We start from the raw sequence: 14521 nt of genomic DNA, 5'->3' as shown, positions 1-14521 counted from the left end.
AGACTCCGAAGATTCTATGCCTAGCGCCGAACTCTTTGTTCGTCTCCTTCCCCCTATTGTTTCCATCATTTTTTCTCTCTTTTTGTTTTTTTCTCTTTAGCCTTAAAAGCTTTCGTGCGGTTAGACCGCGCACCCCCGACGCATACATCTTCAAGTATGTACGTCTATTATACCTGGGGGCTTCTTGGATAGAAGCTTGCTATTATTATTTTTCGAGCATCAAGCTCATCACATATGCGTTTTCTCCCATATGTACCTTTTCTTTGCCATTATATGCATCGATATGACTTAAGTTTTGGCCAAGCTAGGTTGCCTGGCTCCTGTGCTTATGCCCTACGTTCCCGTTAGTTCGGCTAGGGCATAAAGGGAGCACCTCTGCGATTATTACTGCCGGGTCATCCGGATGTGTACCTCAGACTGGGTGAAGCCGAAAGCTAGCGTTCTTAAGGGAATATTCGGTCGGTGAACTAAAGGTGTTTTTGCATTTGTTCCATCGTGAACCCCCAGAAGCTATACACATTGTGATTTCTTCATCACAGTCCGGACATGCACATCGATGCATGCACACCCAGGGAAAGGAACCCTTAACGAAACTATTCTCTCTGGAAGATGTTTCTTACAATTTTAATGAAATATAACATAACTAGCCGGATACAACTTGTCTGTTTAAGCAACTATGACCCCTACGCCTGGTTTTCCCGCATACCCCGGTTTATTTTGCCGCTCAGGTATTCGGAAAACACTCCGCACCTTCGGGTCGAGAGGTCGAAGCGAAAAGGTCGGCCATGACAATCGTTTTACAATCCAGCTAGAAGGAAAGTACATAGTCACTTAGGACTCAAAAACTTTCTCCTCTATACCGTCCAACAGGCAGTCTAACTTACAATCCTGTTGGGAATATCTAGCGGCCACCTCTACTTGGTCATATACTAAACTAACAGGAATTTCTTCCCCATTTGACCCTAGCGGTCCGACCCGTGCCATGTGATTTGGATCCAGCTTGGTATACCGCGTTTTCACCATGGCCTAGGCCTCTCGCGCACCCTCTCGGCAGGCCGATATCTTCCATAGTCGGATACGCCGCCGCGCTCCCTTGAACAGCTCTACAAGTTCCTCCATACTCCCTGGAGGGGAGGCGGATGGCCATAAGGCCTTGGCTACACTCCGCATTGCCTGCCGAGCTTGCTCGTGCAATTGCGACAGCCCTTGCAGAAGATCACTTGATGATCCGGACACCTCCTCTTCGGGACGGCCCGTCAACATACCTGCAATCATAGCTATATCAGCTACTTTTACCACCAAACTGTTATAAGGTAAATTCGGCCACGTACTGAATATGCCGCCTCGCAGCTTTTTATTTTCCTTCACGGAGTCGGCAAGCTGGGCCCGCACATCTTTCAGTTCTTCGCCCAGTTTGGTGTTTGAATCCTGGAGTTTGTTTTTCTCCTCTCTCACTCGGGTCAGAACACGCTCGCTTGCGGCATGTAGTCTTTTTGCCTCTTTCTCTCCCGCTTGAGCGGTTTTCAACTTTTCTTCCAGTTGATCTGATGATCCTATTATGAGATAAGCAATAGTATTAGCACAGCTGGCATATAATTGTTATTCCTCGATGGAGGGGAACAGTACCAGAGGATGCCTTCTTGGACTTTTTCAGTTCGGCGGTAGCAGCATTTAGCTGTATCTGACACTGCTCCAGCTCTTGAGCTAGCAGGTTGTTCTTCTCCGTAAGAACCTGGTGATACAACGATCCTTAAATCACTTGTGCCAACTACTTTCAGTCTCGGGGGCTACTAGCATGTGGTTATCCTATTCGGACAAAAGAAACCTTACCTGCACATCCGTTAAATGCTGCTTTGTGGCTCTGCCCAGCCCATCTCGAGTAGCTCGGATGTATGCATCAGCCGAGCTGAAGGCATCAAACGCATCTTTTGAGAAGCCAAGGTCCCGTAAAACGGCCCTCCGGCGTCGATGATTCATGGCGCTCTCCACTTCCGAGTTGGTAACAGACATATCTTCCGAGCCCTCGGCCGAAGGACAGTCCGGTGTCATTCCCGTATTGGCCCCCGTCTCTCCGGCAGGGTCTGCACCCCGGCTGTTGGGAGTACGACTGGCCGAATTCCCGGACATAGTTCGGCGAACCTTTTTCCTGATACAGGACAAACATAACAGTCACAGATGGATGTAACTACTAAAGCATACTTTCAAATCCATACCTCTTCAACGAAGGCCCGGCCGTGTCTTCACCGGTCTTCCTTTTAGAGGCCTTGCTCGGCGCAGGAGCCGCTCTCTTTGGAGTCGCCCCCGGGGTAGCATGACGTGTTGAACGCCTCCCCTTTGGAGCATGAGACAGTGCGGTGGGTGAGGCAGTGCGAGGAAACTCTTTCAGGGGGATTTCTCCCGATGACTTACGTGGGAAGCAGGAAGAAGACCAGGATAATCGGCGATAATGGCCACTTCCGTGCCATTGTAGCTCGCCTGGTAAAACACCCCTTCCGCAAGTACCACGAATATATCCGGGTCCTCTTCAAACCCAGGATCAAGCTCCCGGTTGTGGTTCTCTGGCTGCGGGGCGGGTCTGAGAAGCCCCTCGGTGATCTTTCGCCAGTGCTGTTATAAATAGACGGATTAAGAATTCATTAAAGATTACTTGGAAAGCGGAATGAGTAAAAGCAGAGGGGTCAGGACTACATAGAGTATCCATCTCTGCGCTTGTTGCGAAGGAATTCCTCCTCCCCCCCTTTAAACAGCCCGGCCAGTATCTTGGCCAGAGCGACGGGGGTGTCCGGACCTTTCCGAACACAGCGGGAGGCGTCGTCCTCCCCATTATAGTGCCACATTGGAAGCCCTTTGTATTGAAGTGGCTGAACCCCTCGCACTATTGAGGTCACCATTACCTCAACCATTGTTAGTCCGGACTGGGCGGGCGTCTTTATCTTGCTCATGAGCTGACCAACTTCCGCACTGTCATCCTCTTCAAGACTCCGGGGACGCCAACTGTGGCGTTTCTTTAACGGAACGCTTGCAAAATTAGGAAGACCCTTCCGAACTGGGTCGGGAAGTGCGACGTCCTCAATGTAGAACCATTCGGAAGGCCATTCTTCAGATGCCTTCCTTGGTGTGCCGGACAGGTATCCGGTATCGGCGATGCGCCATATTTCGGCTCCGCCCACTTAAAATATTGACCCCTCATGGTTGCGCGGGACAAGACAGAACAACTTTCTCCATAGTTTAAAATGGGCCTCAATACCCAGAAATAGTTCGCATAAAGCAACATAACCTGCAATGTGCAGGATAGAGGCGGGAGTAAAGTTGTGCAGTTGGAGGCCATAATATTCCAGAAGCCCTCGGAGGAACGGATGAATTGGAAATCCGACGCCTCTTAGCAGATAAGGGACGAAACACACTCGCTCCCCCCGGATGGATTGGGGAAGTCCTCCGCCTGGGTCTCGCCATTAAAGGAGGCCAACCCTGCTCGAACAGGGACCAGATCTGCAAGGGAAGAAATCCCTACGTTTGCAACTTCGCCAATTGACTGTGGGACACAGAGCACCTCTCCCACTCGCCTTTCTCTGGGTCGGAACGGGAGGAGGAGCTGGGAATGCTAGCCATGTTGGAATGGTCTTTCCTAGCAATCTCTGAGGATTTTCTCCGTGTGGTGCCGAAGGGATCTGAGATCCAATCTCTTTAAATAGACGCTCTTTCTTGCATGGCTGGGGTGTTATTTGCAAAAAATACACTGACCTTCCACATTCGTTTGACATGTGGAAGCTGAAGTCATCGATGCATAGAAGCCGAGGCGTACGACATTGAATTAAAAGCCGAATACATTACTTGGAAGTCATCGGAGGAGGAACCCGCCTTGCAATGCCGAAGACAATCTGCGCGCCGAACACCTCGTCATTGAAGCCTGGTTCGGGGGCTACTGAGGGAGTCCTGGACTAAGGGGTCCTCGGGCGTCCGGCCTGTTAGCCATGGGCCGGACTGATGGGCTGTAAAGATACGAAGACCGAAGACTGCACCCGTGTCCGGATAGGACTCTCCTTGGCGTGGAAAGCAAGCTTGGCAGTCAAATATGTAGATTCCTTTCTTTGTAACCGACCTTATGTAACCCTAGATCCTCCTGGTGTCTATATAAACCGAAGGACTTAGTCCGGAGGGAGGCATACTCATAACCATAGTCATACAGGCTAGACTTCTAGGGTTTAGCCATTACGATCTCGTGGTAGATCAACTCTTGTAATACTCATATTCATCAAGATCAATCAAGCAGGAAGTAGGGTATTACCTCCATAGAGAGGGCCCGAACCTGGGTAAACATCGTGTCCCCTGTCTCCTGTTACCATCGACCTTAGACGCACAGTTCGGGACCCCCTACCCGAGATCCGCCGGTTTTGACACCGACACCCCCACCCCCCGGCTAATCCCAACTCAACCCCTTCAACACTCCCTCCTCCCCTGATTTCCTCAACATGTTCACGTCAGACTTTCTGTAACAAATCTACATTGTTCAACATATTGTTACAGATATGTTGGTTGTCCTTATTGCAACGGTTAAAGAGTATGGTCGGGTTGGTGCCCTTACACCACACTTGGTTGATGGTGGTGTGTCCATATTGCAGTATGCAGATGACAACGTTATTTTCATGGAAGGTGACATGGAGAATGGAATTAATATGAAGTTAATCATATACATCTTTGAACAACTTTCTGGTCCTAACGTCAACTTTTATGAGAGTGAGATATTTTGCTTTGATATAAGACCAAAGAAGATGAGATATGGTACAAGAAACTGGTTGGTTGTGAGACTAGCTCACTCTGGTTTCAGTATATTTAAACTATATTGATCACGACAAGCTTTTGAATAAGGAGTAGATGTTTTTTATGACCGCTTCGAGTGAGAAAATATTCAGAAGTTGGAAAGACAAGTTATTGTCTTATGGGTTTATCTTATTATTACCCATGTTATATTCACCAGTCTATCTATATTTATGTTATCCTTCTTTCAGATACTCGAGTGGGTAAGGAAAAGATTGGATTATTGTAAATCAAGATTTTTTTCGCAATTTGATGAAGATAAACGAAAATATGAGCTAACTAAGTGTGATATAATTAGTAATCAAGAGATGTGGGGATAGGGTTGAGTAGCAAAGAATAAAGAAAATATTTCTACCGAATAAATGGTTGTTCAAGGTACTAAGTAAGGAAAATATTTAGTAAGAATTTTATGCAACAAATACCTCCACTGTAAGACCCTATCACAATAGCAAAGCATTCCGATTCATCGTTCCCAAAAAGGCATGATATATTACAGATTAGAAAGAGCTTTTTTAGCAGAAGTTCTTTCTTGGTGGGCAACGACCAACACGAGATTTTGCGATGACGCCTGATTAGAGGGTGCACCCCTAAGTCTCCAATACTTGAACCTATACAGTATCATTTAGCGAGAAGACATTTTGTCGAATCACTTTATAGGTGAGATCCCACTTAATACTGAGCCTTAGTGGGATCTTATTGGGATAAATGGACGGCATGGCTACATCTGTCAATATGTGATGGAGATAAACCTAACTCAAGATAGAGATGTTTTCTATTGAAAGTTAATAATTCAGATGTCCTCTTCATCTAATCTATGTACACGGTCCTCATTAATGAAGGTCGTGTTTTGTGTAGAAAATACATCCCCAAACTCTAAGTCCCGTTAAAAACTACAATAAAACCTTTATGTGGAACTCAGACAAACGAGTGGTCTAAACCAAAAACAACTTGGCGAAACGAAAATGGTATGCATATAAAAGTGTTATTTTTGTGATAACCAAACAATTTATAACTTACTGAGTTTGCCACATTCTGCTGGGTCACTATCCATGTGAGTAACAATTTGCCCCCACCTGTGAGTATAAGGAAGATGTTCCAAAACTGGCAAGGATTTACCTAGGCTAAAGGCACAAATAAGTGTGGGTGTATGTTTCGTAGTTTCGGCGTGAAATTGTTGAAATGATTGTGTTTTAACACGAAGAGAGTTTCAAAAAGAATTGCAGATTACGAAGGAGGCATGGGAGTCCATAACTATGGGTGCAGTCAATAGGAGACAACAACAAAATATATGTTTAATCGACTTGGATCGGCCCAATAATAATATTAGTAAAGCTGGATTTACTCCTTCGCACGCGCGCGTTGTATTACCATTTGGTTGTGCTAGCCATGTGAATTCTTTCTATGGCCCGTATGTATGATGAAACATGAGTGTATAAACTGAGTCAAAATTGCTTTGTAAGTTTGACCAAGTGTGTATGCAAAACTATGTAGATAAAAAATACCAAATCAATATCAACATATTCATCATTAGATATATTTTTATAATGTATTCAGTCAATACAGGGTTGGAAGAGCAATTTTTTCGAACACATAGAAGCTCGTAGAGGCAGCGGCCGGACAGTCATTGATGCAGACCAAGCGATACCGACGACCGCAGGCAAAGCAAATCGCCTTACCAGAGAATAAACGTCGATAAGGACCTGTAGAAACCAGAAGACCACAAAGCCGGCCGAATCCAGAAGGATCCACCGAAAACCTAAGCCGATCGGATCACGAAAGGCCTTCGAAGACACAGCTCCGCACGCTCTCCTCCGGTGAAAAACACACCAACATGATGTGAATAGAGCAGGAAGAACATTATTCCTACCTCAAGGCAATGCCGCCTTAAACCAAACATAAAGACTCCCTAAGAAAACCTGAAAAGGAAAAACACCCATGCCACTGAACGACTGGCCGGGTTTTCAGAACCGTGCATTGACACCTTCTTCTCCCCAATTATTTTTTCTATACATTTAGTCAAACTTAGAAAACTATGTGAATTTAGACGCCATCAATCCTTGCATAGGCCAAGGTTACGCTCTTTTGGGGGGATTTTTTTTAATTAGTTGCAGAACTACTACTACTGGCCTAGGTGAAACGGTAAATAGGCAAGGGCAGGCGCAGGCTAGAGCCACAATGCAACAACCGCGGACACGAGAAGAAGGAGCTCCGGTGCGGGGCGGCCATCTCGCTGTGGCGGACGTGCGGGCTCCACTGTCTCCTCTGCTCCTGGCATGCTCCCCGCTATATAAACCACAACACACGCTGCCTGCACTACACCCGTGTACCCGCCTCCTTCGTCGCCGTCCTCTCTCTCTGCACCTAATCCAGCGCCAAGAGGTATCACCAACATTCTGGGTTTCTTTTTCAACATCCCGAGTTGAATTTTCCACTGCATTTTATGTCGTTTTTTAAAATTGTGACATTTTGATCTGTTTGTTCCCAGAGAATACTTTGTTTGCGGAGGAAATCATCAGCCAGCCATAGCCATGCAGGAAGCGCTCATCTCTCCGGCCAACGCCGACCGCCTCCGCTCGGCCTTCGAGCTCAAGCCGTACGCCTTCGGGGACCAGCGCCTCTCCTGCTCGCCGCGCTACCTCCCGGGCGGCGACGACGGCCTGTACCGCTGCTCCTCCCCCTTCAGCCCCAGCCTGGGCTTCTCCTCGCCGTCGCCGCTCGCCACGTCCGTCTCGCTCTCGCCGTCCTCCTCCGGCTCCCTCGTCGACGACGGCGACTACGACGGCGCGGCCGCCGCCGACGCCACCGGCCACCGGCTCCAGCTCGCGCGGCTCGCGCTGCAGTACCAGGAGGTGGCCGATCGCTACGAGCTCTGCCTCTCCCACCTCGCCGAGGCCGTCGACGAGGCGGCCATCCTCCGCCGCGAGAACGCCGAGCTCCGCGTGGCCAACAGCGACCTCGCGCGCCGCGTCGCGCTGCTCGGCGGCAAGGAGGCCGCCGCCGTCGTCATCGCTGACGAGATACGCCGGTTCCGCCTCGGCGAGCACAAGGGTGCCTCCAAGCAGCGCGCGCCCGAGAAGCTCGCCGTGCTGCCGAAGAGCATCTCCGTCCGGTCGAATGACTACCTCAAGATGAACCAGGCGACACCGGCAGCCGCCACGCCGGCCGCATACAACCGCAAGCCGAGCTCGGTGAGTCCCTGCTCCCACCTCGCCAATTCCGCATAATCTCCTCCTCTCGAACTGGCATTTGACATTGTGGATCGGCAGCAGCGCGCGTACGCGGGACCGGGAGCGGACGGCGGCAAGAAAGGCGAGGAGCAGAAGACGAAGCAGGACGCGGCGGGGGAGCTGGACGTGTACAACCAGGGCATGTTCAAGACAGAGCTGTGCAACAAGTGGGAGGAGACGGGGGCGTGCCCCTACGGCGATCAGTGCCAGTTCGCGCACGGCGTCTCCGAGCTCCGCCCCGTCATCCGCCACCCGCGGTACAAGACCGAGGTCTGCCGCATGGTGCTCAACGGCGAGGTCTGCCCCTACGGCCACCGCTGCCACTTCCGCCACTCGCTCACGGCCGCCGAGCGCCTCCTCCGCAGCCGTTGAGGCAGTGCGCGTCTCTTCCGCCACAGTCTGAACCCTTCTTTTACCGTCCCAACTCAAGCCTACGCATACACGGGAAAATGTACAAAAATACCAACGGCGTAAATAAGATATATGTATTATATAAGTATAATATAAGAACGTAAATGAAACCGAACGGTAGAGTTAGTGCCCAGCAGCCCAGGCAATGTGAATATCTGCGTATGCAGCCGTCTCTCAGGGACTTGTTCATATACATTATATATGTCGTCGGTGTTGGTTTTAGGTGACAATTTGTCTCCAAATGTGTTTCGAGGGAACGCGGGAAGATCGACATGGTACAATAAAGTCAGTGAGAGTGTATTGGCGAACTGGCAAGTCCTGCGAAGTTGAGGTGACACGGATGTCTTCTTGTTTGTATTCTATGATGAGAAGCAGTAGATCTTGTATAGCAGCTCTATTGCTTTCTTCAGATTACCTTGTTGCTCTTGCAATTTTTCTTCGTAATGTCAGTCATTTTTGCAGTATAATTAAGTTGGCATCTTTCTCAGTCCCAACAAAAGTTCCCGATTTGTCCCCAAAACCTCTGTTGTCTGTAAATCTTAGTTATCGATGAATGGATAACTCTTTACTCCGCTGTGTCTTACTGTCTCTTTGTATGACTTTTCGGATGTACTCTTGGGAATCAGAAAGCTGCTACGTTTCGGTAAAGAACCTCAACCTGCGTAACTTGTGCATGATCGGTACTGACGACTGTGGTTTTGCAGCTTGAAGTGTAAGCTACTTAACTCGCTTGTAAAAACCTAAAAATGTAAAATGCACGCCCTGATCTGCAAGGCAACAACAAAGCCATAATATTATATCAGCATACCCAAAACTAATGTATTCCGTTTAAACAACGGCAATCTTATGTGACTGACGTTCACTGGAAGAGCAGGGCATTTCCAATGTTTTCTCTGTCAGTGTTAGTTGTATCGGAGGTGACAGTTTCTTCAGAATAACATGACATTTTCTGGAAGGATGATAATTTTGAGCTTCCTTTTTCAAAAAATGTCATGTTGTTCTAAAAAAACTGCCACGACACGACCAACTAAAACTGTCATCAAAATGTTCGCAAATATCACCCCCTCCCAGCGAACGGTCAGCCATATAAGAGGTCCTTAAATAATCTTTTAAATAAGGAATGCTTTATTACTTAAAAGGTTTAAGGTCCTTAAACATTTGGCTGCTTAATTCTGAAGCTTTTCTTTCAAAGATTAACCAAAACTAGCAGATCCTAGTCCACCCCTACCGCTGCAGTTGACAAATAAAATGCACATCCTCCCCCCCTCCACCTACCGCAAGCTTTGGCCCTCCTTTTTTTATTTCTTCTTTCTTTCCGCGATTTGGTTGCCGGTTTTACTGGTTTTCTATTGGTTTTTATTTTCTACTTTTCCCTGCTTGTTTTTTCCACTTTTCATTTTTGCGTATTTCTTTTTCAAAAATCCAAAATATTTAAAAATTTACAAACACTTTTAAAATTCGGTAATAATTTTAATTCATTAAAAAATAACTCTCAATTATTTTTGAAATACAAACACATTTTTATTGCTGAATGTTTTTAATTTAGTTTCAAATTTCTCAACATTTTTTAATTAGTGAAATAAAGTTTGAAACTCATGCAACTCATGCAAATTTTGAATTTTTTAAACACTTTTCCTAATACATGAACACTTTTCAAATTATTAACCATTTTTTAGAATTCAGGAAGATTTTTAGAGGGAAAAAAGGGGGCAAGCCCTCCCCAGGTGCATCCTGCAGACGGTTTGGCACACTACTAACTCGCTAAAAAAAACAATAACAGCTAACACAAGAACCAGGAAACCCACGAAGATGGTGAGCTCATCGCAGGAGCAGAGACTGGTGGAGTCCAACCGTTCGTGGGAGCAAAACAAGTCAGCGAAGATCAACTTCAAAAAATCATAGATGAACTCTGCAAATAGCATAGCAGACCAAAGGCCCGGCAAAACACACTAACAAAGAGTTTTGCTTCTTCGCTCGGGGCCAGGAGTACAGGGCTCAGTTCAAGCGCCCTGACGAGGGCAAGGAAATTTGTTTTTATTTTCTAATTTTTTTTCCTATTTGTTTTTTCTTTCCTTACTTCACTTTCAATTTTTGTGTAATTTTTAGAAATCCAGAATATTTATAAAGTTCACAACACTTTTTAAGTTTCAGTAATAATTTTAAATTCATTAAAAAAATAAATCTCAATTATTTTGAAATACAAACTCATTTTTTGTTGGTAAATATTTTTATTTTTTTAATTTGTCAAAAAATTAATCCATGAAACAAATTTTAAAATTCATGCAAATTAAAAAAATGTTTAACATTTTCCCTAATCCATGAACAAATTTCAAATTATTTACCCTTTTAAAAAATTCACAAAAAAATTAGAGGGAAAAAAGGGATTGATAGGCAGTTTTCGGCAAGGATTTCACTACAAGTGCAGTTAGATAATATAGATAGATAGTTTGTTAGCAAGATACTCCCTCCGTCCCATAATATAAAAACGTTTTTGACACTAGAGGGAGTAATTGGTAATAAGTAACAAAAGTAGCAGCAAGTGGCTTAACCCTTAACATGCTAAGGACAAACCGATGATAACTCTTATAGTGATTTAAACGCTCTCGAGGACACTCGAGAATATTGCCAAGTTTTTTTTTTCAATATCGCCAAGTTACTTTCACCACGACTCATCGAATCAGGTTCATTGCCTTGATAAGTGTTATGTGGGTGGACCCGAGCTAAGGTATTGTTCTTACTTGAACAAACACATACTTATGATTATACCCTCCATACAAGTATTCACAAATACAAGAAAATTAATTAAGATAAATCTAACAATAACACTAAACAAGTGGATCTAAAACATACCCTCACAGAACAATTTGTAATTAGGGTTTATGTTTCTATCACTCCCGCAACTCATCATGTATAAACTAATTTCGCGAGCCCTTCCCTTAGGCCCAAAAATGGTAAAGTGCCATGAAGTTGACGTTCACATAACACCACTAGAGAAAGAACAACACAACATAATAACAAAACATTGAACGGCGATCAACTTCACATGACTACTAATAACAAGACTTCTCTCATGTCCTCAAGAACAAATAGAACTACTCACAGCTCATCATATTAAACATGTTCAGTAGGTACAAATGTGTGATTAACAATCTGAATAAAATAATCTTTCACCAAATAAACTAATTAGCATCAAACAAAAGATGTAATCAACACTACTAGCACCCCCAGGTATCAATCTGAGGTTTGATACAAAGATTGAACACAAGAGAGAAACGAGGGTTTATAGATGAGATGGTGTTGGTGAAGATGTTGATGAAGATGATAATGAGAGGAGCGTTGGTGAAAGCGGAGGCTTGGATCTCTCCCTTTTTGGGGATAGTTTCATCGACAGAATCGCTCTAGCGGAGAGCAAAAGTTCTCCTCCTCTCTTTCCGCCTCGATACGGCGGCGGCAGGTCTTGTTTTAGGGTAAATAGGGTTTTATAGCCAAAGGACGTCGGGAGGGGAGCCACCAGGGCCCCCCATGGACAAGTGGCATGGCCAAGGGGTGGTCGTGCCACCTGCCCATGTCGCTAGCTGGTGGGCCCCCTCTGGCATATTTTTGCTTTTATATATTCCAAAATAATTCTTCAAAAAATCTTGATTCATTCTAAGCTTCGGAGAATTGCTATCTCTGTTGTAGCTTTTTCTGGTCAGAATTCTAGCAGCAAGTAATCTTCCTCCTTTGATGTATCTTGCATTTTAAGAGAGAAAAGGCATTAAAATTGCATCATATTGTGAAGGGTGCAAAAGGCCTACCCGTGGTGGGCGCCCGTAAGTACCCACCACCGGTAAAGTGTCATACCAGTGATGAGCGGATCTATGTGCCCTCCACTGGTAGCGTCGCCCATGCCAGAAAAATAACATTGTTCGCAGTGTTTGTTGCTGCCACAACGGTGTTTTCAGCCAAATGGATAATTTTTGCCGTTGAGGTGGCATTTTGAGACCTACAACGGTAAAAAAATAGTCATGATCATTCTAAACTTGACATTATTCTAGGGGGAATCTCCCACTCACAGTATTCTAATGGCACATTGCTCATGTTTGAACCTAACATTATGAGCATCACCATGATTGAAATCATTCTGATTAGCTTTGAAGCACTGTTGGGGTATGAAAATCAATTTCTCTAAAAGCGAACTTGTTACCATGGGGGTGAAGCACAAAGAAGGTTGGTGCATTGCTACATTTTTTTAATTGCAAGCTTGCTGATTTCCCTATTACTTATCTTGGCTTTCCTGCTTCCACAAAACATTGCCCAATTCCGATTGGGACCCTACCATTGGTGAGGTGGTTAAGCAAATTGATCCTTGGCAAGGAAAACTTATGTCTTTCGGGGTGAGACTGACTCTCACCAATGCTTTTCTCTCGGCCATCCCCTCTTATGCCATGGGCCTATTCCTGCTGACGCACATCCAACTCAATAAAGTTAGAGCTCAGTTCTTCTGGCCAATTAAACGTAGGTACCATATGGTTTGTTAGGTAGATCATTTGCAAACCAAAATTCAAAGGGAGATGGGCTAGGTATCACCAACTCAAAGAAAATGAACCTCGCTTTGTTAACTAAATGGATTTGAAAAACTACCCAAAAGGGCGACAACCTTTGGGCACGGATTATAAAGACTAATACTCCCCTAACTCCTCTGTTTTCACTGGTAAGAAAGGTGGATCTCACTTCAACAACGGGATCTAGAAATGCCTTGATTTTTTTACCTAGGTGCTAAATTTTCTGTGGGGAATGGGGCCGGCACCAAATTCAGGTTTTCCAAATGGGTGCTCAGTCTCCCTATTCACGCGAAATACCCAGACCTCTTTGTCATTACCTCCGATTCCGATATCCTCGTCAAAAACGCGCTTTGCAATAACCGCACCAACATAACCTTTCTTTGCAACCTCCCTACCACCGAAATATCATCATGGGAGGCTTTGCTTCTCGATCTTGGTCAAGTCTAGCTCTATGGTACCATAGATGATATTCAATGGGGCCTTTAAGATTCAAGCAACCTCTCAATGAAATGGGCATATGCAAAATTATTCCCAGGGTCCTCGGAGCAATTCCGACAAGGCCCTTTGGGCCACCTCGGTTCCCCTTGAGATCTGTATCTTCCTATGGCGAGAGTCCAATGACTGCCTTCCCTTAGTGCGTTGTGTGGGGTCCTCAAAGTTGTCGGCCACATCCCTTTCTTTTGTGCACCGACCAAGTTCCTTTGGAGCTGGGTTAGAGAAAGCTTCAGATATAATTGTGATCCTTGCTCGTTCAACAATATTCTTACTTTACTTGCGAGTACCAGAGGTCAATCGCATAGGATTGCTTGGCGCTCATTTGCGGCCCTAGCATCTTGGTTAATCTCAACTTTGGACTTGCCGCAGTGAACTTGTCGTGGAAGGAAAAAAATTCCTAATCACCCTGCTGATTATATTTTTAGATGGTCCATTTTCTTTCAGCAAAAGAAGACCGTGAGGCGGCCCGAGCAGTTCAAGCCAAGATTAAGGGCGCCCATGCTATCAAGAGAAGCAATACCTCTTCAAGCTCTTTTTTTGCCTCGTCGGTTTTATGTTTGGTCTTGTAATGTACTCCCTCCGTTCGGAATTACTTGTCACAGAAATGGATGTATCTAGACGTATTTTAGTTATAGATACATCTATTTCCGAGACAAGTAATTCCGAACGGAGGGAGTATTACGTTTAATCCAATTTGAGACTGATGTCTACTCATTTATAATATTGCTACCTATGTGCGTTATGCTGGCCTTGTTGGCTTTATAACTAAAGCCGGACATGCTTTTTATCTAAAAGAATTGGCGGGAGGTGTGTAGTTCTTGTGCAAGGGAAGAAGACGCAGGAGAGTCGAGAGTCAAGAGTGCGGAGGCGCACATGACATGCGAGAAAATCTGTAGATATGTGCGTCCGCGAAATAACATTTTGGCCATTCTTTCTCTTTTCTTCCGTGGTGCATCTTTTACTGCACACTGTAATCGCCTGATCAGCTGACCCAGCAATCAGCACAGCGTAGACAAAAAAGTTTCACTT

The 14521-nt window shown here is 45.4% G+C and overlaps 1 protein-coding gene across 2 annotated transcripts; it reads left to right on the top strand.

Annotated features, from left to right (window-relative positions):
• The first annotated feature begins 7114 nt into the window (after positions 1–7114).
• Positions 7115–9024, top strand: LOC109740154 (zinc finger CCCH domain-containing protein 9). 2 transcript variants are annotated; one of them, XM_020299192.2, is made up of 3 exons: positions 7115–7194; positions 7301–8003; positions 8085–9024. In XM_020299192.2, exons 2-3 carry the CDS (start codon positions 7344–7346, stop codon positions 8412–8414), a joined length of 990 nt encoding a protein of 329 aa, XP_020154781.1. In that variant the 5' UTR covers positions 7115–7194; positions 7301–7343; the 3' UTR covers positions 8415–9024. The 2 variants fall into 2 exon arrangements, with proteins under 2 accessions (XP_020154781.1, XP_020154780.1); XM_020299191.2 differs by having other exon boundaries at positions 8082–9024.
• The last annotated feature ends 5497 nt before the right edge of the window (positions 9025–14521 follow it).

The sequence above is a fragment of the Aegilops tauschii genome, chromosome 3, assembly GCF_002575655.3.
Source record: "Aegilops tauschii subsp. strangulata cultivar AL8/78 chromosome 3, Aet v6.0, whole genome shotgun sequence".
Classification (NCBI taxonomy): domain Eukaryota; kingdom Viridiplantae; phylum Streptophyta; class Magnoliopsida; order Poales; family Poaceae; genus Aegilops; species Aegilops tauschii.
Note: the sequence above shows the minus strand (reverse complement) of the source record. Positions and strands in the feature narration are given on the sequence as shown.